This window comes from Trachurus trachurus, assembly GCF_905171665.1.
Source record: "Trachurus trachurus genome assembly, chromosome: 21".
In the NCBI taxonomy this organism is placed as follows: Eukaryota; Metazoa; Chordata; class Actinopteri; order Carangiformes; family Carangidae; genus Trachurus; species Trachurus trachurus.
Window position 1 is genome coordinate 31,982,865 of NC_139899.1, and position 25,104 is coordinate 32,007,968.

General features: G+C 42.1%; 2 protein-coding genes across 2 annotated transcripts in view; both read right to left on the reverse strand.

The window, feature by feature from the left end:
• LOC311004122 (protein NLRC3-like) overlaps window positions 1-25,104 on the reverse strand; it is a gene marked incomplete at both ends in the record, with an annotated part of 177,378 nt that overhangs the window by 70,652 nt on the left and 81,622 nt on the right. The window contains 2 exons of the mRNA XM_083996070.1: window positions 46-219; window positions 23,629-23,802. Of these exons, the coding sequence (XP_083852196.1) occupies window positions 46-219; window positions 23,629-23,802 (348 nt within the window). The remainder of the gene's footprint in view (window positions 1-45; window positions 220-23,628; window positions 23,803-25,104) is intronic.
• On the reverse strand, window positions 2,535-10,144 carry LOC311004714 (protein NLRC3-like; the record flags this gene model as incomplete). Its single annotated transcript, XM_083996886.1, has 6 exons — window positions 2,535-2,595; window positions 6,492-6,665; window positions 6,779-8,582; window positions 8,736-8,964; window positions 9,125-9,203; window positions 10,122-10,144. The coding sequence occupies 6 exons, from the start codon at window positions 10,142-10,144 to the stop codon at window positions 2,535-2,537; spliced, it is 2,370 nt and encodes a 789-aa protein (XP_083853012.1).

The following is a 25,104-nucleotide window of genomic DNA, read 5'->3' on the forward strand; positions in this document are numbered from 1 at the left end:
CTCCTCTATCAGACAGTGTGTGTGGCTGCAGCAGCCTCTCCATACCTGAGAGAGTCCAGTCTCCAGTCTGGATCCTCCAGTCCAGCAGACAGCAGCTTCACTCCTGAGGCTCCTGGATGGTTGTAGCTCAGGTCGAGCTCTCTCAGATGGGAGGGGTTGGAGCTCAGAGCTGAGGCCAGAGAAGCACAGCCTTCCTCTGTGACCAGACATCCTGACAGACTGAACACACACAACAACACACAGGAACCCTCTGTCAACACTTGCTGCTGTGTTCAAGAGGCATCAGATAAACAGCTGGATGGATCCTCACCTGAGAGTCTCCAGTCTACAGTGTGGACGCTCCAGTCCAGCAGACAGCAGCTTCACTCTTGAGTCCTGCAGGTTGTTGTTACTCAGGTCCAGGTGTCTCAGACTAGAGGGCTGGGAGCTGAAGACTGAGGACAGAGCTTCACAGCTTCTCTCTGAGAGGTTACAGCTGCTCAGTCTGAAGAGGAATTCAAGGAAAAACACTCACATTCTCAATATGAAGGAAATAACAGGTTAGAATCATAAATACACAACATTTCAACACTGAGAGTTTACAGTTTGTTCTTGTTGTTTGTATATATACAGTGTTAAAATCACAGACTCCACCCTACCTGCATCACCACAGTCACACCTAACCACACCCCCTAAGGTGATATAACCCCGCCCTCTGACCTTTGACCCTCTCTTTCCCTCCAAACATTTGCCTGAAGACAACGTCACTGTACTGACCTCACTTCCTTTGTTTATTGGTTTAAGTTGCTCATGTTGTTTGAATGTTATCATATTGATTTTTATCTCATACTAGAGACCTGAGTTTGACCTTAAAGTGAATCACCAAAACTGTGGATGTGTTAAAGCAGAAGTAAGTGATATATTTGTGTTAATATAAGTCTTAAATAGTTATATCTTCCGACAGCAATCACTTACATAGAGTGTTTGGTCTGAAACACGGGTCTCTCAGTCCCTCTGCTCTGCTCTGAGCCGAAGAGAAAACATTTATCGTATCCTACAGTTTTTATCCAATGAGGAGAGAGAACGGCATGCAGGGCTGTGTGTGCAGCCAAGGAACGCCGTGAATGTGGTGACGTAGGGACGAGGACTGTTATGGTGCGTTCAAGGAAACTCGTATTTTTCCGACCGTGAAGTCGTACCAGTTCGATCTGGTACGAGTTCACCGGTCGGAAGTTACGAGTGGCCGTTATAGTGACTTTCACCGGTAAAACAGGTCGGAGAAACACGAGTGGGTTGCCTGGAACGCTACAAAGTCGTAAGTTGTGACTTGAAGCTGTAATTTACGATTTCAAAAGCCTGCCTGGAACGCAGCATTAGCGAAAACGACCGGACCACTCACTTCTGCTTTAATTAAAGCAGAAGTAAGCGGAATGTGTGTGTTAATATAAGTCTTAAATAGTTTTATCTTCCGACGGCAATCACTTATATAGAGTGTTTGGTCTGAAACACGGGTCTGTCAGTCACTCTGCTCTGCTGTAAGCCGAGGAGAAAACTTTCCTCGTATCCTACAACCTTTATCCAATGAGGAGAGAGAACGGCAAAAAGGGGCGGTCCTCTCCGTGTGTGCAGCCAAGGGATGCGCGTGAATGTGGTGACGTAGGGACGAGGGCGGGGACTGCTAACTCCATCGGCTGACAGGAAGTTAGCCAAAACGACCGGATCACTTACTTCTGCTTTAAGTTAAAGAAAAATAACTTCATTTATCTTTATTATTTGTTTGATGTCATAATGTGTAATGTTCCTTTATTATTTCATTGTACAGAGCAAATCATCCACTACCTACACCAACCATCATCTATACTGTTTTCTCCAAACAATAAAATATTGGGACAGATTCCTGGAATCAGTGTTTTAATGCTCATACCACTTCAGATGTTCAGTGAGCCACCACCACCAAATGCAGTTTAGTTTCTTCAGTCAGTGTTTGTGTCAGTTCACACTTAGAACTCCTTATAAGTTCAGTTCATACAGATGAAAATGAACTAATTCATGTTCATTTGTTCTGTTCATTTAAATAAATAATCAGCTGTTGTTTTTCAGTAGAACTTCCTTCTACCTCCATCACCAGCCTCTACTCACTGCCACTAACAAACTCTATGAATTAATGAACCTTAAGAATCACAGACGTGAGTTACATTTACAACTAACAAACAAAATGTTGAGATTGAGAAAATATTATAAACAATGAGTCATGTTCTGCTGAAAGTGAAAGTCCAGGTGTAGTGAAGGTAAACTGTATATGGAAATATCCAGGGGCTTTTTTTCTTTTTTCACTTGTTTGTTAATCAATCACTCAAACAAACTGTCTTCAGCAATAGTAGATGTGTCTGTACCTTCTGTACCACAACGACATACTATTGAAGCTGGGCCGTCTCCATGGAGACGTCATGAGACGTGATGTAAAACTGTCATAAAACCTGAGCAGTGTTCACTCTAGTGACAGTGAACGCTGCTCAGGTTCATCATTTAAACTGATTCATTCAGTTCAACATTCACTAAAACATGAACATGTCCAATGAAGCACAGCCTTCCTCTGTGACCAGACATCCTGACAGACTGAACACACACAACAACACACAGGAACCCTCTGTCAACACCTGCTGCTGTGTAGTGTTGCTTTCGTCAACGAAAATTATGATGAAATATCATCGTCAACGACCCTTTATCACGTGATGAAAACGAGACGAGACGAAACGTAAACAGTGGCCATGTGACGATAACTATAATAAAATATATAATGCAATACTATTGACGAATAAAAACGAAACTAAATGTGGTTCACAAAACAAAAACTCTGCTAAAATGTCTCTTCATTTTCGTTGACCAAAACAAGACGAGATGAAATAATTATTATTTTGCAGTATTTCTGTTTCATAGGCAGCAACGTCACTTATTTAGAAGATGCAGCTGCGCTGGGTTAGTGTTAACGAGTCAAACTACTGAGACACGTGTGTGACTAGTCTAGCGTGTGTGTGTGTGTGCGTGCGTGTGTGTATGACTAGCGTGTATGTAGCTATTTGTTTGTGTGTGTGAGAGAGAGTGTAAAGTGGGTTTCTCCAAAATATCTGCTAAATCTAGTGTGTGGGAACCGAAAATAAATATGTTGAGCAGCATCTTCCATGTCTGGAATGGATGTATTCTATAAGGTAACAATAATATAAAAACTAGAAAATTTCCTCTGGGGAAATTTTGAAAGGCCCACGGGGCTACTGCTGGTTTTGCCATCTCTGTAAACATGGGAATCAAACCCACGATCTTAAAGCAGAAGTAAGCGATCCGGTCGTTTTGGCTAATGCTGCGTTCCAGGTAGGCTTTTGAAACCGTAAATTACAGCTTCAAGTCACAACTTACGACTTTGTAGCGTTCCAGGCAACCCACTCGTGTTTTTCCGACCTGTTTTACCTGTGAAAGTCACTATAACGGCCACTCGTAACTTCTGACCCGTGAAGTCGTACCGGATCGAACTGGTACAACTTCACAGGTCGGAAAAACACGAGTTACGGGTTGCCTTGAACGCACCATAACAGTCCTCGTCCCTACGTCACCACATTCACGTGCATCCCTTGGCTGCACACACAGCCCTGCATGCCGTTCTCTCTCCTCATTGGATAAAAACTGTAGGATACAAGAAATGTTTTCTCCTCGGCTCAGAGCAGAGCAGAGTGACTGACAGACCCGTGTTTCGGTCCAAACACTCTATGTAAGTGATTGCTGTTGGAAGATATAACTATTTAAGACTTATATTAACACAAATATATCACTTACTTCTGCTTTAAGGTCAAGACAGAGCTGATCAGACAGACACATGATCATCTTTCTATAAGCACTGATATGGAGGAGCTGTAATCACATTAGGTTAACTGTGTGTGAGTGTGTATAATCACATGAAGTTACCTGTGTGTGTTAGAGTGTGGGAGAGGAGTGTGCGCTTCCGCGCGCATTTGTATGTTACCTGTGTGTTTTGATGTGTGTGTGTGTAACTGTAATCACATGAAGCTGGTTCTAGAGTCTGTGTGTGACTGACTTGACACATGTTATGAGCTGCATCCTGTGTCAGTCTGATTTAGCTGTGTCTGTGTTTATAAACATTTAAACGAGCGCCAGGTGGATTGTTTATGAAGTTAACGAGCTCTGGCCTGAGGATCAAAGAGGTTACCACGGCGATAGGGGCCCCCGAGGCTGAGAAAGACAGAAACGTGGAGAAAAAGAGCGATTTTCTGCCTCTGCACCGGTCTCACATTTAGGCTTACTGTGTCAAAACGGTAACTCCTATCAGAACAAAACACAGATCACGTTGCTCTAAGGACTTCCTGAAAAATGTGGTACGATTTGGTGTTTCTACAGTAAATATTTTGGAGACGCTGGCAGTTTTAAAACATCGGTCCGTTCTGCTTCTCTCAGAAAATATTTGTATTGGAGTCAATGAGGAGCAGAGACAGACGTGGCCGCACTCAGAGGCTTGTTCTGTAAATTCTGTAAGTCTCTCTGATATTTTGAGCACATGATATGAGAGATAACAAGTTTGTCTTACAAATTCTGAAAAAATTATGTGTGTAGTAGTGTTGGGCAATTTTGACATTCTCAGATCGTCCCAATCGCCCTCCCTGGAGATCGACCACCCCCCACCCTAACACTTCCCTTTTATTCTGCACAGTTGTATTTATTTGTTCTTTTCATTATTTATTCTTACTGATGTGTTTATTGTTGTTTATTCTGTGCTTTTTAATGTTGTTTATTCCGTGCTGTGTGTTTTGTTTTGGTATTGTTTATTGATGATTTATTCTGTGTTTTTGATGATTTTAACTGCTGTAAAGTGTCCTTGAGTGGCGTGAAAGGCGCTTTCTAAATAAAATTTATTATTATTATTATTATTATTATGAGTTTCGCTTTTACCGTGCCCTGCTGTCATGCTGTCATGCATGCGCGCTTCTCTCTCTCTCTGTGTGTGTGAGGGCTAATAATGGAGAGGCTATGATCAATAAACGGAATGATATTGCGTTGCCGAAAGCCGAAAAATCCATTCATGGCGGACGTAATTCACTGGACGTCTTAGTGAACACCTCGTCGGGCTGTGACATACAGTAACAGGGCTGGCGTCGGCAGCCTAGTCACAGCCACAACACCAGCTAAACGTGTTTCCTCAAATTTGAGGCGGAGTGGCCACCCTGTTTACCACAGAGATTTTGTGTGCGGTCATATGACTACCTGGCTCTGTCTGATTGGACGTCGCCAGTGGCTGCATTTGATTGGTGAAACACTGTCATTTGACAGAGTATCTGTTGGAAGCAGCAAGCCAAGCGGCTTCATTAAAACAAAACAAACAGATTGCGCATTAGATCAATAAAAAAGTAGCGCGTATGTGTGTGTGTAAAATCGGCAAGAAAACAAAACATCGCCGCTCGTCCTTCCAATCGCCAATAGACGATTGGATCGCCAATCGGCACAACCCTAGTGTGTAGAGTGTAAATTGTGGCCGGGCTGAGTGTGGAAAGAGAAAAAATCTTTTTTTGAGTTTTTCTGGCCTCTCTCCCACTCTAACCGATGATGTCACGCACTCTGACACGAACATTCCGTGCAATACACAACCATTATAATCTCATAATTTCTCCAAAAATGAGCATGGTCATTGAACAGGGATTGATCAAAAACTATATAACCTATCAAAACGTGGAGTAATACACCAATACACAAGACTTGTGTCTACTGTTTAAAGTTTAAATGGAGTCTCTAGGTGAAAGTATGCCTGAGCAGTAGACGTTTGTTAAACTCCAATTATTGGTCTTTTTCGCTCTTTTTTTTTTCGCCCGTCCCATTGACTTCAATGCAAAATTTTGAGCAGTTTTTCACGACTTACATCGCGAAAAATTCGTAAACTGTTGAGAAATGTAATAGCTTACCGATCCCGATCAAACCGCACGTTTTGATAATTTGTTTATAACTAGTAGCGAATCGAAAATCGTCCGGAAGATGAAAAAAAAAAATAACTAGGAAAAAATCCACACAATAACAGTAGTGCCCGGGCAAAGCTATTTCATAGCTGTTGGGACCAGTGCCCGGTGCGATTGCCCGTGGCCCTAATAAGATAACCATGTTTGAATTGTGAAATTGATTTGACTAAAAGAAAAATTTGGTTTCGTCTATAGTTAGGCTACTATACAAGGTAATTATATTAACTGGGTTAAATAGAATTACATTACTAGAACGAGATTAAAATAATTGACTGTCATTGACTGTCATCAGTTTTCGTCGACTAAAACTAGACGAAAATAGTCATGGGTTATTCTGACTAAAATAAGACTAAAATGCTCAGAGTTTTAGTTGACTAAAACTAATAAAAACTAAAATGACAGTTTGGCACAAAGACTAGACTAAAACTAAAATTAAAACAGGCCGCCAAAAACAACACTACTGCTGTGTTCAAGTGTCATCAGATAAACAGGATGGATCCTCACCTGAGAGTCTCCAGTCTACAGTGTGGACTCTCCAGTCCACCAGACAGCAGCTTCACTCCTGAGTCCTGCAGGTTGTTGTTACTCAGGTCCAGGTGTCTGAGACTAGAGGACTGGGAGCTGAGGACTAAGGACAGAGCTTCACAGCTTCTCTCTGAGAGGTTACAGCAGCTCAGTCTGAAGAGATGATCATGAGGAATTAAAGAAGAAAGGAGTTTATTATCTGTTCTGTTGAAAGACAGAAGGGTTTTTATGTAATGATGAATAAATCAAACTATTTCTACACTTACAGAGCTTTGTTGGAGGCTTTGACCACTGGCAGCAGCCTCAGAAGAGCCTCCTCTGAGGCAGAGTATTTCTTCAGGTCAAACTCGTCCAGATCTTCTTCTGATGACAGTAAGATGAAGCCCAGAGCCGACCACTGAGCAGGAGACAGTTTATCTGTGGAGAGACGTCCTGAGCTCAGGGACTGTTGGATCTCCTCCACGAGTGAACGATCATTCAGTTCATTCAGACAGTGGAACAGGTTGATGCTTTTCTCTGCAGAGGGAGTCTCTTCAATCTTCTTCTTGATGTACAGGACTGTTTTCTGATTGGACCGTGAGTCACTTCCTGTCTGTGTCATCCGACCTCGTAGGAGATTTTGATTGGTCGTCAGTGAAAGACCCAGGAGGAAGCGGAGGAACAAGTCCAGGTGTCCATTTGGACTCTGTAAGGCCTCGTCCACAGCGCTCCGGTAGAAGTTTCTCTCTGCAGATTTGACTCCTGATGTTTCAGTCTTCTTGGAGGTTGTTTGTTGTTGTGACATCAGGTTGAGTCCAGAGTTGATGAAGGTCAGATGGACATGAAGAGCAGCCAGAAACTCCTGAACACTCAGATGGACGAAGCAGAACACCTTGTCCTGGTACAGGCCGCTCTCCTCTTTAAAGATCTGTGTGAACACTCCTGAGTACACTGAGGCTGCTCTGATATCGATGCCACACTCTGTCAGGTCTGATTCATAGAAGATCAGGTTTCCTTTCTGCAGCTGCTCAAAAGCCAGTTTTCCCAGACACTCAATCATCTTCCTGCTCTCTGGACTCCAGTGTGGATCTGTCTCAGCTCCTTCATCATACTTGACCTTCTTCAGTTTTAGATGAACCACCAGGAAGTGGATGTACATCTCAGTCAGGGTCTTGGGCAGCTTTCCTCTCCTTCTGGTCTTCAACAGCTCCTCCAGAACTGTAGCAGAGATCCAGCAGAAGACTGGGATGTGGCACATGATGTGGAGGCTTCGTGAGGTCTTGATGTGGGAGATTATCTCTCTGGCCTGCTGCTCATCTCTGAACCTCTTCCTGAAGTACTCCTCCTTCTGTGGGTCAGTGAACCCTCTGACCTCTGTCACCATGTCAACACAGTAAGGAGGAATGTGATTGGCTGCTGCAGGTCGTGTGGTTATCCAGAGGCGAGCAGAGGGAAGCAGGTTCCCCCTGATGAGGTTGGTCAGCAGCACGTTGACTGAGGTGGACTCTGTCACATCAGTCAGGGTCTCAGTGTTGTGGAAGTCCAGAGGAAGTCGACACTCGTCCAGACCGTCAAAGATGAAAACTACCTGGAACTCATCAAACCTGCAGATTCCTGCTTCTTTGGTTTCAGAGAAGAAGTGATGAACAAGTTCCACCAAGCTGAACTTTCTCTCTTTCAGCACATTCAGCTCTCTGAAGGTGAAGGGAAATGTGAAGTGTATGTCTTGGTTGGTTTTGTCTTCAGCCCAGTCCAGAGTGAACTTCTGTGTTAAGACTGTTTTCCCAATGCCAGCCACTCCCTTTGTCATCACTGTTCTGATTGGTCGGTCTCTGCCAGGTGGGGCTTTAAAGATGTCTTCTTGTCTGATGGTTGTTTCTGGTCTGTCTGGTTTCCTGGATGCTGTTTCAATCTGTCTGACCTCATGTTCATCATTGACCCCTCCAGTCCCTCCCTCTGTGATGTAGAGCTCTGTGTAGATCTGCTTCAGAAGGGTTTGGTGTCCTGCTTTAGAGATCCCCTCAAACACACACTGGAACTTCTTCCTCAGGGCAGATTTGAGTTTACGTCCACAAACTGGAGCAAAATATTCTGAATGAAAACACAAGAAATTAGATCAATAAGAAAATATAACATTTTAATTCTTCTAAATAACGACTATGTGAACATGTTTCCCTCCATGTGTTGATGTCAGTGAACGCCTGATTTGTCCGTCATGTTGAATCTTTAGAGAAATCCTCTTACCGCTCTGCAGACGCTCAGCCAGCTCCTCCTGCTTCATCCTCCTCAGGAAGTTCACTGTGATCTTCACTAATTCCTCTCTGCTGCTCCACCTCTGCTCTTCGTCCTCACCATCCAACACCTCCTCATCCTCCCGCTGACTCCCTGAGCATTCTGGGTAATCTGGACTCAGAGCCTTGTGGATCTTCTTCAGCTCATTCTTGACAAAAGTGACCATGTTCTCCTCCAGCCGCTGGAACAGAAACTCTATGAGTGACAGCATCAAACTAAAACCATGGAGCCAAACATCAGATCCATGTTGGACAGACTGACAATCCACTGGTGTCAAAGTGCAGCATGGAGATGATGGTGAACACAACAGATGTAACAGCAGCTGTTGGACATGTCCTCACCATAAATATGGAGTCCAGGTGTGTTTGATGCTGCTGGGCAGACTGACCACTGGGAACCTCTGAGCTCTCCTGGTCCACTCTGTGGAGGAATCAGTGTCAAGTCAACATCAGGGCAGAGAGATAATACAAGATGGACTTTATATGTCCCCTGAGGACGTTCACAACAGACACAGACGCTTTGGTTTCAGACCTGGTCCAACAACACGTCGTACAAACTGGTTCTTTTCTACAATAACCTGAGTCTGACTGTCAGTTACAGCTTACATCTGATCAGCTGATCCACGTCCTTCTTTAAAGGTAATGAACCGTTCATTTGACCAGTCACTCTTTAAAGACAGACAGCTGGGTTCAGGAGAGTCTGGTCTCTGCTGCTGGATCCTGAAACAACAACACAACTCATGTTTGACAGTTTTAGGTTTTCAAAAGAATTCTCTGCAAAGTTATTTTAAGGGTTACAAATGTGAATGAGTTCCTTTTCCTACATGTTGTAACAATGGGCCTCATTCACCAATATCTCTTTAAGTTCATTCATCTTCCGCCGCAAGTTGCAAGAGCACCGCGGAGCCCAGTCTCTCCCTCTCCCACACATCAGCACCTGTCCTGGGCTACAGCTTGGCTCGCTCCACCGTCCTTTATTTTTGAAGTATAACTAATAATAATGCAACGTATAGCCTAACTAAATACACGTATGAGTGATCAGAACAGTAAATTGTTTACGCTACTTTTAAAAGGAGTAATAAGTCATTTAAAACGAGGAGCGAGCCGAGCCGACATGGTGCAGGTGCTGATGTGTGGATGAGAGGAGTGGACAGACTGGGCAGGAGCAACCAGCCCAGAGGCGTCTCAGTCCTCGGCCGTCTTCAATGTCTCTAGACACCCCTTTCAATCCGTTTAAGGTTATTTGTTTGTGTTTAGGGAGGCTATATTTGCATAGAATATTTTTTGGCAACCAGAAAAGCAATGTCTGACCCGGCGTTTTTTTCGGATGGGTGTTTACGGTTTACTCGGTGGCGGCGCCATCACACTCGCTTGCAAAAAAAAAAAAAAAAAAAAAAAAGACAAGAAAAAAAGGGGGAAAAAACCGCACTCACACACATTTTGTCTGAAGGAGGGAAGCGCGTCACAGCATCATTTTTATTAAATCATAGTTTTCTCTAAATTAAGACAGTGTGAGGGACTATTTTTCACCCAGCCCCCCCAAAATGTAGGGTAACGTTACGCTATGTAAAAAAAAAATTTAAAAAATTGCGTGTATCGTTTAGGGATTTTTTACTAAACGTTTACAGTTTCATTCCGTGTAAACGTTTACACGTGTACAAAGTCACACCCCTAGTTGAGAAGGAAATGTAAAATGCCCAAACAAAAATCTAAAGGGGCGTCTGAACAAAAAGCAGCTGTTATATTTAGTAGCGTCAGCAGTGGATGCAATAACAGAAAAAAAGATGCATGGGATGCTGTCAGTCATTCACTGAACGTGTGTCTGAGTTATAACTCAGCTTTTAATGAGAATCATTGAAATGTGACTCCACAGGAAGAACGTCCAACAGAAACTCAAAACCTTTGAAATGTAGTTTTGTCTCTTACATCTGATCAGCTGATCCACGTCCTCCTTTAAAGTTAGTGAGAATGTCCTTTGAGTCGTTGCTCTTTACAGACAGACAGCTGGGTTCAGGAGAGTTTGGTCTCTGCTGCTGGATCCTGAAACAACAACACAACTGATGAATGTGCATGTTGGAGAAAAACTGATGAGAAATATCTTCAATCTTTTAATAAACACAACAACTGACTTTTAGAGAGAAAAGTCTTTCTGACTGTTTTAAACTCTGACCTTTGACCTGTGGTCTGGCTTTTGGTTTTAGAGGGAGGGGCTCCCTCCTCTCTGTCCTCACACTGATCCATGCTGCTGAGCTCACATCCACATCAGCTCACACACACTTTGTAGCTTCACCTGCAGAGGAAACACACATCATTCATGTGCACAGCAGCTCACATGTCCATCATGTCTCCAGCTGCTCCTCCACTGATTGGCTCTTCTCCTCTGCTTCATATCAGTGTCAGTTGAATGCAGTCACACAGCAGTGAGGAAGAGGAAGCTGCCAACAGCTGCTCTACTTCTACTATCAGTCCACTAGATGGCGTCATGAAGCTGCAGCCCAGCAACATGATCCATGGACCAGTGTTTCCATCCACTGACACACACAAGGACTGAGATCCACTGAGTTGATGTGACACAGTCTCTGTGTGGACAGCGTCCCTGTAGAAAACCACTGGATCAAACAAGCTACACACACAACAACTGGGCCTCCACTTATTTCCACACAACTTCCATCAGGAGTTTTTTTTCTTAACGCTTTCTTCTTTTTTTAATGGCGGCAAATAGTAACATCCATTGTCTTCTGGGGTCAAAATGACTCAAACTGGTTTGACGGCTAAAAAGCACAAAATATAACATTATTACACAAATGTATGTTTCATCTTTTTATTCAACTTCAGACCAACCTATTAATACTAATTTCACACTTTTTTTGTAATTAATACCTCATTTATATTAAATTATGCCTATTTTTTGAGTTTCACAAAACAGAAAATCTGAATAATTTCAAATATAGTAAAGATCAAAAGGAAAATGAATTAATGGATTAACAGACACTGGTGTATGACAAACTTCCATCAGGATTTTTTTGTTAACCCTTTCATTTTTTGTATGGCAGAAAATAGTAACATCAAAATGACCCCAACTGGGTGATGTGGGTTAGGGTTAAAAAGCACAAAACATGATCACACATATTTGTGTTATAAAACAAATCAACATTAATTTCCAAAACATTTAACAGCATACATTCAATCTTTCTAAAATAGCTTTTCAGAAACAATCTTCATTCAGAAACAGTCTCTCTTTCTGTGACAGTTGCCCCTCACCTAGCTGCCCCTCACCCAGCAGCCCCTCACCTAGCTGCCCCTCACCCAGTTGCCCCTCGCCCAGATCCTGGCCCATCACTCTAAAGGGTAAATGCGCATTCTGCCCTCGCCAGACTGATGTCAAAACAGGCGAAATGGGCCAAAAATGCAATGCAACAACACACTATTACTACCTGCATCTGAGGACACATGCAGACTGTTTCTGAATGAAGACTGATTCTGAAACGTTAGTTTTGAATGTGCTGATGCTGTTAAATGTTAAATGTTTTGGAAATGAATGTTGATTTGTTTTATAACACAAATATGTGTGATAATGTTATGTTTTGTGCTCTTCTGTCCTCTGGGGACAAAATAGTGTTACTAAATTCAATAAAACACACATAATTCAACCAAATTGCTTCAAATTCATTTTAACTATTAACATCATAGTATTAAACAAATCCACTAACCCATCCACTAACTCTGCTTCTGCTCTTATTCCAGCGCTTCTACCCACAACATCCACACAACATGGAGGACACGGTTCTGTCGGTCCAGACTTTACAGCTACAGCTCTGACTCAGCTACAGTAACATTATAGTAACACAACAACAACACAACGACACGTTGAAGGGCAGAGAACTCAGGTAACGACAGGTGTTAACGAGGAAAACATTCAGACTGTTCACCTTACCTTCACACAGGGAAATAAACTGCGACACAACCGCTGCGTGAAAGTGAAAGTAAACTTTACACAGGAAGAGAAGGAGGAAGAGGAGGAGGAGGAGGAGGAGGAGGTGACATGTGTAATCTGAGTAGAGAGACTGGTGTTTTTACTGCTGTTTATTTCTACTACTGAACCATAAAGAGTTAAAACATTAATGATAATATCGATCTCCAGTCCGCCGCTTGTCAGAAGAACATGTGTGTGTTTCCCCTGTGTGTGTTGTGTTGTGTTGTTGTGATGTCGTCAGGAGCGTCAGCAGGGGGCGACACTGATCCACTGCAGCAGGGACAACACCCACAGGAGAAGAACTGGGAGCTTCCTAGAAAACATCCATGGAAAAGCAGGAGGAAGAGAAGATGGAGGGACTGTATCTTCCAATCAGCTGTAAAAGCCTCTGGCAGTGATTCTGTGTGTTTGAACTCATCTCCAGTTTCCTCCAGGACGCTGCAGGACTCCATGCACGGCTCCACTCACACTTTTACCACAAAATAAAATATTCAAGGACACAAAAATACATTTGAGAGCCAAATTAAAAATGTTAATGCAACACATTGCATTACCACAGGAGATTACAGGCAAACGTTGATAAAAATAACAATTCTTTAATGAAGTAATGCAGATGTTTATTAACAATCATTTAACTCTTGCGTGAAAACTGTAACCGAATGAACCTGCACCGTCCAACTAACTCTTACTCTTACTTTTCAGCCTTCCTACAAATTAACTCCAGTAAAAGTAAAAATATTTGCCTTGGGAATGTATTCAAGTAAGAGTAATAAGTACCAAAATAATCTAATACTCAAGTAAAGTACAAATCCTCTAGATATGTATAAGTACAGTAGGCTACTCAAGTAAATTTACTCTGTTACTGTCCACCACTGGTTTTTACTGTTTCACAGTAGATAACTTAAAGGATTTGTTTAATGGTTAAAAAGAGATTAAACAAAATGAATCATATTTCATGGTTAAAAGTAAAACAAAAAGTATTGTAATTCATGGAAAACAGCTAAAATCATCACATTTCATGGCAGAAAAAAAAAGCTCAAATAATTTATGGTTTTAAAATGTGTAAAAATAAATATTCCATTTGATAGGCTATAGAACTAAAACCAAATATTTTCCTTTAGTCACTATTGTATTACAGTACTAGTGTGTTTAATTGTGTGATTATGTGATTTGAGTATGGCCATAAAGAGAAGAGCGTTATGACTATGTTGTAACAGTCCTGTCTCTGTTCCACAAAGACTTTCAAACAACATTAATTGAAACTCATTTTTGTTATTATTATTTTCTCTCATGTGGACATTTCCCATATGTGATAGAGAACAATTTGATTTGTCATTTGTGAAGAACAAAAAGAAAGAAACTGTGGAACATGAAGTCAGTTATTGTGCTGAATTTTCATTTTATCTTTATTTTTCATAAAGCATATGTTAACTAACTAGCTTGTGACTTTGTTTCCTCATTGTGTTTATCACTCACCTAACCCTCCTATTACGAGCCCAGTCTTTCCTGGTCCATATAGCTTCATATCCTGTGACACTCTGAATGGAATACTGAGGGGAACTTCATTGTGTTGAGCCATTTTTGATAATAACATTTTATATATCCCATATTCCTTTAGTGTTGTTTTTGGTGTTATTAAATATTGTCTTATAGTTTTCTTTTCTATTGGTTCACTTATTCTGAGACTTACATTTATTTTCTGCCTCTTTAATTCTTTGTTGAATAAATTCTCTGTAGAGTGTATTTGTCTTTTGACAGGCGTTTCCTAATCCCTTCCTGATCCATGGTCCATCTATATAGGCTACTTTAGTTTGCTGCTTTGTTGTTTCACTGGACACTTTTTGTTTAATAATGATGGGAATATTCTTAAAATGTTCCATATAGGCTACATTGTCAATATCGTTTTCATTACAAACTGTTTACAAGTCATTCCTAAACACATTGATGCTTTCCTCTGTCCTCACTCTGCTGTAATGTGTTTTGTTTATTTATCTGGCTGCTTTGTCTTGTACTTGCTGCTGTAACAGAGTTAAGGAGTTAGTAATTCCACTAACTGTAATTCTGTTATTATGGAAGCTGCACTACACTTAGTTTATTATTATTATTTATCTGCCTGTTACAATATGAAGTCGTTCACTCCTTTATTTATTATTTATTTATGTATTATGATCTATGAGTTAGAAGCTCTTATTTTGAAACGCCACACTAACGAGCCCCTGCAGACTTGGCGGGTTGACCCGTTTCTAGGCAACAGTCTGCTGTCGGAGTGTCGTGGTAGGTTGACTTGTACTGAGCTCCGTTAATATAACTTTCTATTTGAGGGTTAAAGGTGACTTTATTGATCATACATGTGAAGATCTGCTCCAGACAACAACTGCTGATGTTCTGTGATGATGCTGAGTGAGATACATGACAAGTTCATTGATACGGAAAAGCTTTTCACTCACTTTGATAGCTTCATGTTAGCTTGTGGCTAATCCTAGCAGCGTGACTGTTGAACAGGCAGAGAGTGTTGTGAAGTTTATTTTGTTCCAGTTAAAGTGTGTGTGTGTGTGTGTGTGTGTTATCCTGAGCTGTGACTGTGAAGCCTGATGCAGAGATTATTTCTCCTCTTTTCATTAGCAGATGTAAATAAAGTCTGATGGGAGTCTGACAGTGACGGTCCTTGTCCTCTGTGAAACTACACGACGACGCATGAGAAAGCACTGAACCGCTACGCTGCCATCAACTGTAACAACTGGTAGGTGCTCACTGAGCTCAGAGATTCATAGTCCACTCACTGGCTTGTTTTCTGTCTCATTGGTGAATATGTGGTCCGTTAAAGGGATAGGTCACCCAAAATTCAAATTTCACTCATTATCTACTCACCCTCATGTGGACTAAGGGCTGGGAGAATTGTCAGAGTCCTCCGTGGCTTCTCTGAGTTACATTGGGGCTCCATGCAGCAGTATTTGTCCATATAATGGTTATGAATGGACACCACTTTTCTTTGTTCAAAAAGACACACCAAAAAACATCCAAATACCTCCATACTGCTCGTCTGTAATGTCCCTCTTGTATTGAAGCTCCGACATGAGAAATTGTTATGAAAAAAAATTAAATAAGTCTATGTTTTAAGCTTGTTTGTAGTGGAAGCTCCCAGCACTGCTCTTCCTGGTCCATCCAAATCTCGCGTGATTTGCAACATAGACTTATTTAACTTTTTTCGGAACAATTTCTCTTGTCGGGGCTTCATTACAAGAGGGACATTACAGACGAGCAGTATGGAGGTATTTGGATGTTTTTTTGGTGTGTCTTTTTGGACGAAGAAAAGTGAGCTCTGTTCGCAACCGTCATATGGACATGCAGTGCTGCACGGAGCCCCGCTGTAACTCAGAGAAGCCACGGAGGACTCTGAAACTTCTTCCAGCCCTTAGTCCACATGAGGGTGAGTAGATAATGAGTGAAATTTGAATTTTGGGTGAACTATCCCATTAAGGCGGCACAATGGGCTGTGGTTCTGCTGGGTCCAGTGGTTTTTGGATATAGGCTCATGCTGAACATTGAATTGATAAACTCATCAGTCATTCTGTGCTTACTTGGATTTAGCAGATCAGTGTTTAATAGATAACGTTTAGCTTCATTGTTGAAAACCACTGTGCTGTGGAGCCGTGGTTCTGCTGGAGTTCTTCCTGTCTCTGCCAAATCAGAAATGAGAGGTTTAATCAGCAAAACTTCAAACTCTTTTAGAACAAAAAACTAATTCATCACATAATTTTGTCTCTAGTCTTTGGTTTAGAATTAAAAAACAGATACATCTTCATGAATTTGGTTTCTGGTTTCAAAAATAAAATAACAATAACAGGAATTTCCAAAAACCAAAACGGCACCATTTTTAATTGTTTATTAATTTCTTGATTGTGACATCAATGATGTCATATTTTCTTCTAGTTTTAAAATAAATCACATACTTGTGTTTTTAAATGATAATAAATGATGGATTATCTGATGAGACTTGAAACAGTGAACATTTAACACTCACCTGTTCATATTATTGTCAATGTAACGTAGTGCCACCTAACAACCACAAGGGGTCAGGGCATGAACATGAATGAACACTCATATGAAAGTGGTGTGTTCAGGTAGAAGGTCACATGACCAGGCTGGACTGCAGGCTCACTTCACTGTGTTTCAAAATTCAGTGGTTTCTGGCTCTAGTCTGAGCAACGTGACTGGGAACACAGTCAGTCCACTGTTGAAGAACCATAATAACTGTAACCTACAGACTAGGGATGTGCACGGTTACCCGAGTACTGGAGTACCTGAGTAGGCAATCTGCTACTCGGTTATGAATTATTACCCGGTTAACCTAGGATTAAAAAAAATGGCATGTTAGAGCGCAGTCTAGTGTCGGATCAAACTACATAATCAGCCATGGTTCGGCTTTTTGTAGTGTTAAACAGTTTCGGATCAAGCAACGTGATATTTTGCTGGGTAAAAGCGTTTTTGGATCGAGCCTCGGACTTTCAAACCTTTTACAATAATCTGTGGTGGTTCCCTCGGCGTAAACCGTCGGGAGGAAGACGACAGGTGTCATCAAGTCTGTTAGAAAATATGTTTTCAGTTTACAGATATTCTGAAACCTTCCCAGTTATTTCCTGAGACAATGCGAGGCAGAGAGGAGCGTAGGCACCAAACTGTAGTGTGGACTAATAAATAAGCACCGCTAATGATTAAAAAAAAAAAAAAAAAAAAAAAGTTCTCCTCCGAGGCAGCCGCAGCATAAATGCGCTGCGCTCAGAGCGAGAGCATGCAGTGCATTCATGCAGCGGCATAAAGATGCACATATGCCCCATATGTGCATCTTAAACTCCAGTCTCTACTTTTATTATCCACCTGATATTTTGTCTGACGACGCTGTGTGTCAGTAATGCGCTCTGTCCGTCAGACAGTCCGCAGTCCCTTTTAGATATTGAATAAGATAAACAGACCTATAGGACTGAATAAGTCCATGTTTCTATAATGTTCACTTTTTGTTGACAGTTTAATTATTAATTCTGATGAACTGAAGTTCATTTAGATTTTTTCCACCACTTTAAAACCGTAGAAAACTAAAATAATACACTGATATTGATTAAAATATTGAAAAAGAGTGTTTCATGTTTAACTTTATGTCTTCTGGAGATCGTTGATGATGATGATGCCACTGTAGCTACAGGCTCAGACTTTGCTGCAGCAGCCGTGGGTTTGAATCCAACCTGCATGAAATTTCCTCTATTTATCTTTAATAGTTCATACATATACAAATAATCAACAAATAACAAATAAACACCCTCAGAGTTGCAAAGATCAAAGATACATCTCAATAAAGTAGAATATGATGGAGGTCATTAACCAGACTGAGAGACGAGGCTCAGGAAACATCAGCCGGTGTTTGGAGTTCATTAGGTTACAGTAGTCAACTTTCCCACTGTATTATAGTTTCTTGATTTACTGAATTTTAGGTTTTAATTACAATTAAAAGAAATAAAGACATGAAACATTTCAGTCTGTGTGTTTTGAATCTGTATAATACATGTGTTTCACTGTTTGAATTGAACTAAACTGACATAAATGAACTTTTCCACTTCAGTTGAAACCTTTATTTATTTATTTTGACAGTCAGAACGACACGGTGCTCTTCATGTAGCTCAGGCCGACTTTTCAAAATAAGAGTCTGCAGTGAAACCACCTTCGTCCTGAAAGTAGCCTGTACCTTTTATCATAACATCGAAATCATTCAGAGAAACAATAACAGTCAGCAGCAGCAGAACAATAATAAGTGATTTTTCTGTTACCATGACGCTGATGAGTTCATTATTAAACTGTGTTCATCTCTGTCCTGTGAAAACGACGTGAGTGAGAGACAGAGACAGACGTGTAGAGACTGAACTGTCTGTTCAACAGAGAGAAGGTTTCTGTGACAGGAGGAGACTCTGCTTCACTCAACACAGACTCACTGAGGAACCAGAACTGAGGAGTCCAAACCCAGGATACAGAGGTTGAGTGAAGGTGGTGTTGAAGGTGTAGAGGTGGATCAGTGAGTCAGAGGAGACTCTGTAGAAGGACAGAGAGCCAGCAGGACAGTCCACATACACTGCTACTCTGTTAGAGACAGAGGAGGAGGAGGAGGAGGAGGAGGAGGAGGAGGAGGAGGAGGAGGAGGAGGAGGAGGAGGAGGAGGAGGAGGTGGTGATCTCTGTCGGTCTGTTATTGTGAAAGACTATGTAACCATCATCAGAGCAGAGCAGACTCCAGGACTGATCGTTCCATCCAAACACATCGTCTACACTGTCTCCTTTCCTGCTGATTCCTCTGTAACTCACTGATATAGAAACGTGTCCTCTCCTCTCGACCTCCCAGTAGCAGCGACCAGTCAGACCAGTTGAACACAGCAGCTGAGGCCAGTAGTCAAATCTGTCTGGATGATCAGGATATGACTGATGCTTCTCCACCACCCATGTTGCCTTCCTGTTGTTGTCAGACAGTTTGATCTTTGTGTTCACTGTGTTTGTGTCGATTGTGAGTCGACAGGAATCTGATGGAGAGAACAAGACACAGCTGCAGTTATTGATCATTGATCAGTTATTGACAGTTTGATGAAGACTCATGAGGTCAGTGATATGACAGTGTGAAGATGGTTGAATGTGCTGCTTTGTTTCCAGTAGGGATGCACATTTAGAAATTCTTTTCCGACCGATAACCGACGCTCGTTAACCGATTATTAACCGTTAACCGATAAGATTAAGACGGTCCAATTTTTTTTTTTGCCATTAAAGGGATAGTTCAACATTTTGGCAAATCGGCCCATTGCCATAATCCCTATAGTCATAGAAGTAGGTTCGTTACCTTTAATTGTCGGTGCAAGCTATTTTTAGAACGGCGGAGCAGAGCCGTGAGCTGCTCAGAGCTACGCTACGGAGGCTCATGGGATTTCTTGGTTTCCCTCTGGTGGACAAGTTGTGACCTGCACATTCACCACGCTATGAGATAATAACACAACGTTACCAGACAGAGTTGTTTTAGAGGGAAATTCATGCAAAACCGCTGATGCGTGTTGCCTTCAGGGACAGTTTTTCATCAAGCAGTCTCTGTATTTCCCTCTAAAACAACTCTGTCTGGTAACGTTGTGTTATTATCTCATAGCGTGGTGAATGTGCAGGTCACAACTTGTCCACCAGAGCGTTGTGGAGTTGTTGGATTGTGTTTTTGATGAGTTTTATGAGGGAAACCAAGAAATCCCATGAGCCTCCGTAGCGTAGCTCTGAGCAGCTCACGGCTCTGCTCCGCCGTTCTAAAAATAGCTTACACCGACAAATAAAGGTGACGAACCTACTGCTATGACTATAGGGATTATGGTAATGGGACAATTTGACTAAATGTTGAACTATCCCTTTAAATACACACGTGCTGTGACAGCTGATCAGTGCCACATCCCCTCTGCTCTGTCTCAGCTGATCGCTCATATGGAGGTTAGATCGTCCAGTGTAGAACTGTTTTAGTTACAAAGTGCAGCCAAACACCAGACTGAAGGAACAGCAGAGCTCCTCTGTGGAGCTGCAGGAGAGCTGCATCAGCCTCCTCTTTTATTTATTTTTTTCATTGTTTTTCAGCGCCGTTGTTACAGGTGATGCACATCTATGTCTGTGTAGCTACATTTATGGTCTGATCTTCCTTCATGGGGGCTGCTGCACATACTGTCAGTCCTCCTGTGGAACTTTTTACCGCGAAATATGACTGAAGACACGTGGAAATCTGCACGTGTCGTCACGCCCCCATGAATTGACGACAAGGAGCTAATAAAATAAATAACTGATAGTATTAATCGGTCAAAGTTCTTGTTATCGGTTAAACGGTTAAACATGTGCATCCCTCGTTTCCATGAATCAAAGTAAAAACAGACTTACACCTCCATGGACCTGGTGTCAACCATGGGACTCCAGCAGGCTCCACCCTGAAAGGAGGAGGGGGGTCAGAGCAGCACCTTCTCTGTCAGCATGCACACATGGACATTACATGGCTCTCACACACACACTGTTTTATCACTGTGTTCACATGGAGGCTGGTATGTATGGATGAACACTGAGCACAGAGAAGAAGGAGCTGGAGTCTTTATCTAGTGATGATACAGAGCAGGAGGAGACGAGGAGGAAACACTTCATCATGTCTTTTCTTCATGTGATGTCACTGCAGTGTGAGACACACACTTTCACTCTCTGACTCTCAAGCTGCACAAACACACGTCACAGCAAAGAAGATGGAGACACAACAGGTGGAGCTGACCAGCCCAGATATCCCACAATGCACCAGGAAAGAAGGAGAGTGCAGCTGTGAAGAGTGGATGCATTGCAAAAACTCAAAATCTTTCCAAGAATATTTGTCTTTTTTCTTGTCAAAATGTCTAATTTCTAGTCAAAATGAATCTCTTTCCACTTTAAATAAGACTCATCACCTAAAATCAACTTGTTTTTAGATCATTTTCACTTGTTTCAAACTAATTTTCACTTGAAATAAGTAGAAAAATCTGCCAGTGAAAGCAAATTTTTTGTGCTTGTAATAAGAAAGAAAAACTTGCTCCACTGTCAGATTTTTCTACTTATTTCAAGTGGAAAATTTGCTTGAAAAAATTAAAAAGTGTCTAAAAACAAGCTACTTTTTAAATGTGATGAGTCTTATTTTAAGTACAATTAGATTTATTTTGACTAGAAATGACATTTTGACTAGAAATAAGACAAATATTCTTGGTAAGATTTTGAATTTTGCAGTGTGGTTTCAGTGTTTGATTAGGAAGGAAACACACTCAACACGTTTGTTAGAGCTCAGTGAAATACACAGTGGGTCTCATTCATGAAACGTGAGTAAATCTGTGTGTAGATTTGCACATAAAAGCTCACTCTACTAAAACTCTACTCCGGATTCATGAACGTGTGGGAAACTCAGATTTGATCGTAAACACGTGTGTAAGATGATGAATGCCAACCCATCGTAAACTAACAACACGCCCCCGGTGATCAGCAATTAGCATAGATCTCCATACATGAATAGCCATATAAGGAGATCCTGACCACCATATTAGGAGGTAGGTGCATCCTGCTCACCTGCGGCCATGACGCAAACGAGGAAAGAGGGAGAGAGAGAAAAAAAGAGAGATCACGGATCGAAGTCATTTTGGGTGAAGTGGAGTCCAGAAAAAATATTTAATTCTCTTCTGTTAGTAGTGGTGTGACTGGGACAGGTCAAAGGCGTGGAGGGAAGAAACAGATTTAATGAATTAAGTATCCTTGGTTTATTAAAGAACCGTTCAAGAAGTAAAGCCAGAATAGTTCGATATGAAACATGAAAAAAATAAAAAAAAATACACACAACTCCAGAGCTACAGTACAGCAGCGACGGGGGGAGGAGGCTCTTCACAGCCTCAGCTGTAGAGGAGCATGAAGTTATATAGGCAGGTTATATTGTTACAGAAGCACCAGCCGTCTGTCACAGCTCCATCCAAACCGGTGCCGACTGCGCTGCTGCGCAGGGTGAAGTGTGCGCCCACCGAGCGTATACTGTAGCAACACAAACATTTTCTTTCCGGTTTTATATCAGATTATTATCATCATTAGATGGAGCCTTGACGTGTTTGTGCGTGTCCGATCCCTAAAACGTCTCTCTCTCCAAATATTTCTAATTGTTTGTCATGTTTAAATTACGTGTTTCAAAGGCGTCGGCGTATTTTGAACATGAGAGAGAGTAATACGGATTAAAATTGTAATTTTCAACAGTGACAAGCAGTATTTATTTGCATTCCTACATTTACACAAGCGCTACACACAGTCCGGAGCAGGTGTAGATTTTGTGAGTAGCTACGAAAAAATCAGCACTACTAAAAGATTGATGAATGCGGAAATCCAAGTAAATTTGCGCTGCTCAGGGTTTACACGCAAATCCGTGCTGCTCAAGTTTCATGAATGAGACCCACTGAGTTTAGTGAGAAACACTGAGTGTGAACACAAGTTGTGTTTGTCTGAAGAAAACTCCACAGGAAGCTGAAGAATGAGGCTGTGAGCAGGTTTCCACAGGAGCCACAGCAGCAGTGAGTGGATGAAGGAGCTCTAATAGAAACCATCTGATCACAGTGACAGGACGGATCAGGATCTCATGATCAATGACTCTGTTCTTCTCTGCTCTTCACACAGAAGATCACAGAACAGAACATCTCTTCTCCTGAATATGACACAGTGAGTCATGATGAGACACTGAAGTCATCATGAGGAGAAACTCCTGATCCCAGTAGTTCATCACTGTGACTGATGAAAGCTGCACAGCTCATGTTTGAAACACTCTGAGATTTTGGCTTCAGTATAAACTGTGTTGGGACGAGTCAGACTGAGACAGAGGACGTCAGTGGAGTGGGCGGAGCTTCACTGTGGCCTACACCACCTCTGGATATGGTCTGAGTGATGGGATCTGATGTCATCAATGCATGGATCACCTGAGACAGATGTTAATACCAGGTGTGACCAGGTGTGAACTGGGCCATAGAAAATGTTCCAGCTCCTCCTCCTCTATCAGACAGTGTGTGTGGCTGCAGCAGCCTCTCCATACCTGAGAGAGTCCAGTCTCCAGTCTGGATCCTCCAGTCCAGCAGACAGCAGCTTCACTCCTGAGGCTCCTGGATGATTGTAGCTCAGGTCCAGCTCTCTCAGATGGGAGGGGTTGGAGCTCAGAGCTGAGGCCAGAGAAGCACAGCCTTCCTCTGTGACCAGACATCCTGACAGACTGAACACACACAACAACACACAGGAACCCTCTGTCAACACCTGCTGCTGTGTTCAAGTGGCATCAGATAAACAGCTGGATGGATCCTCACCTGAGAGTCTCCAGTCTACAGTGTGGACTCTCCAGTCCACCAGACAGCAGCTTCACTCCTGAGTCCTGCAGGTTGTTGTTACTCAGGTCCAGGTGTCTCAGACTAGAGGACTGAGAGCTGAGGACTGAGGACAGAGCTTCACAGCTTCTCTCTGAGAGGTTACAGCTGCTCAGTCTGAAGAGGAATTCAAGGAAAAACACTCACATACTCAATATGAAGGAAATAAAAGGTTAGAATCATGAATACACAACATTTCAACACAAACCTGAGAATTTACGGTGTTTCTTACTCAACATGTTACAGTTTGTATGAACAGATTTATAGATAGATCAGCAGTAGTAGATGTGTCTGTATTGTCTGTACCACAACATAGATAGATAGATAGATAGATAGATAGATAGATAGATAGATAGATAGATAGATAGATAGATAGATAGATAGATAGATAGATAGAAAACTTTATTGATCCCCAAGGGGAAACTACTTTGCCACCAGTAAAAACAAATACATCCACTTAACAAACAATACAAACATACCATTGCACAAAAACAACAAACAACTGCATCGACATGATTAGGACAGAGCACTCAAAAACAGCAAAAGATAAATAAATAAATATATAAATACACCTCCAGAAAGTAAAAAACAGCAAACAACCACTGGTTAGTGATTGCTGTTAAAAAATCTGACTGCTGCGGGAACAAAGGAGCGCTTGAGTCGTTCAGTAGAACACTGAGGCATCACTAACTGCTCACTGAAGGAGCTTTTAAGATCCTTAAATGTATTGTGGAGTGGGTGGTTATCGTAGAGAAGGACTGTTTTCAACTTGGTCCTTGTTCTCTTCTCCACTATTACCTCAAGCTTGTCTGGGTTAAAACCAATCACTGAGCCAGCCCTCTTGATCATCTTATTAATCCTGTTCTTGTTGTCAATAGATATACTGCCTCCCCAGCAAAGAACAGCATAAAATAAAACACTAGCAGTGTTTCCCCCAGAAAATTTGTTAGTGAAGGTGGTGTCTGTCCGGGGGGGGGGGGGGGCACGACCGGATTGATCGATCGTCTGTCGGGGGGGAAGGGGGGGGGGGTCGCCGTATTAAGTTTCAACGAGGCACTGTTGTTATAGCCCCGTAAACCAGCCTCTCGCGGAAATGCATTTCATTTCATTCCGAGGGAGAGTCTGGCCTCATTGCCGCTGTAAGCGTTTGGCCTGAAACCCTCAGAAGGCCGAACCAATCAGCGTCGACGCCGTGATTGACACAGCACGTTGGCCAATCAGGGACCGACTGGTGCAACGCCCCGTCACTACACCAACTTGCTGATTGGCTGAATGGGGTTGTCTGTCAACGCTACTACCAAAGATATTAAACCGTCTTTGCTACTACTCCCGCCCACCCCAAACGCTTACAGGGGGGATGAGGCCAGACTCTCCCGAGAAATGAAATGAAATGCATTTCCGCGAGAGGCTGGTTTACGA